This window comes from Diuraphis noxia, unplaced genomic scaffold, assembly GCF_037042655.1.
Source record: "Diuraphis noxia isolate RWA-SAM2 unplaced genomic scaffold, SU_Dnox_SAM2 contig0006, whole genome shotgun sequence".
NCBI lineage: Eukaryota > Metazoa > Arthropoda > Insecta > Hemiptera > Aphididae > Diuraphis > Diuraphis noxia.
Window position 1 is genome coordinate 53,115 of NW_028301716.1, and position 1,826 is coordinate 54,940.

A 1,826-nucleotide genomic window follows, 5' to 3' on the forward strand; every position below is an offset into this window, starting at 1 on the left:
CTCAGTCATTTTTTGGCTGAAAAAAACGTTAGTGAAATCAGAATTTGGCGCACGAAGTTAGTTTCGTAGTTATAACTAATTGAAGTTTTAACATAATATAATAGCCCTTAAATACCTATAATACCATTTGATAGTGGTGTTCAATGATGGCGCAATGGTAACAACGCAATGGTATCACCATGGTATCAAGAGATCGATACCCGTCACACCCAAAATTTTTTTTGCACTTTTTTTTTAAAAAAAGAAGATTTTACCATTGTAGTGATATTTATTATTAACATATCTTCTTTTTTTAAAACAGAGCTTACTGTTAAATAACAAAATTATCAAGTATAGTGGCTCCCTTCGCCTACCGGCTCCGGTCGCCAAACTCGAGGTCCTCCGGACCTCTCGTTAGATGGGGGCTCAGCCCCCAAACCCCCCGGGGCTAAAATAGCTAACCTAACCGAGGGAGGGGGTTGGCGTCGGGGGTCGCGGGGGGGGAGAGCATCCCTGCCCTTCGGGCAGACGGGTAACCTAACTTAACCTCCCTTATCCCTTAACTTAACCTAACCGGCCGCCAGATTCAACCGCCTGTTAAAGTAACATAATAATATTATTTTGCTACCGCAATTAAGTTCCTAGCAGCATGCTGTCATACTCATCATGATTTTACCTATTTGGGCTATATTGTTTATACGGCGGTTACCCAGTGCGAGTAGCAACGCGAGCATCACTATAAAACTTTTTTTTCACATTGGTGCCACTGCTGGATCACTGGTATCAGTCATGATATCATTTTTCGGACAACTATACCCTAACATTTTACAGATCACATCATCACAAGTGTTTTTAATTTAAGACAATTATTTCAATTATTAATTGTCTTGTCCGTCGCCACTGTCATCGTCATCGTCGTCACTCTCATCATCACCGTTGTCACTCTCATCGTCATCATTGCCACTGTCACCACTGTCTACGTTGTCATCATCGTCGTCGTCGCCGCCGTTGACAAAAGTATGTTCTTCGGTATTATCCACGTGATATAGTATGCCAGCGTGTTTAAAAAAATCTGTCGTTGGGTCCAAATTATGTGACCGACAATGTTTGCTGAACATAAATTTAGCTAGATACCCAGCATAAAATGACTTCTTTCGGCAATAATTAGACATCGATTGTTTCGAATGTCTCCATGCACTCTCTATGGTGTTTGAGTGCTCACCTGTCACGGGATCTTTAAAGTGAAGACTATGGTTCACAGTCATGTGAACATAGCCGTCATCATTTAAAGTATTGTAAGCCTAAAATTAAATTAAATAAATATAATAAAATATACATAAATATATTTAAACAATTTTTTTTATACCAAACTTATGCTGGTACCACGATTATATTATATTATTTTTCTTTATAATCGTGACTGCTACTATGTTATCAGTTATATTTATTGGACCCCGTTGGGTGACTTAGTGCAACAAAAATGCATTTTATTTACCGTGTGGCTTACTTAATAAATTAAAATAATGATTTTTTTTTTTGCAAAAAAAAATTCAAAAATTTGGGAGGTCACTAAATTATAGATTTGTTCTTAGTTTATAATATTTATAATTTAAATGTATGAAAAGATATATTAACTTCCAACAATCGGAAATTATTGTTGTTCCAGGTTTTATCCATTCTTTGATGACTGCTAAAAGGGTTGTGGCATTACGGCTCTCAACCGGGACCATGAAACACTTGCCAGTTTCCCTCTCATAACCTCCAAACACCCATTGCCCTTCTACTCTATGGCCCCTATGATGTTTCCGACGTCCGAATTTGGATTCATCTATCTCAACGATGTGACC

At 38.0% G+C, this 1,826-nt stretch overlaps 1 protein-coding gene across 1 annotated transcript; it reads right to left on the minus strand.

Moving 5' to 3' along the window:
- Nucleotides 1–857: 857 nt before the first annotated feature.
- Nucleotides 858–1,244, minus strand: LOC149054421 (uncharacterized). The gene has a single exon (XM_089230024.1). The coding sequence runs from the start codon at nt 1,242–1,244 to the stop codon at nt 858–860; it is 387 nt and encodes a 128-aa protein (XP_089086150.1).
- Between the last annotated feature and the right edge of the window lie 582 nt (nt 1,245–1,826).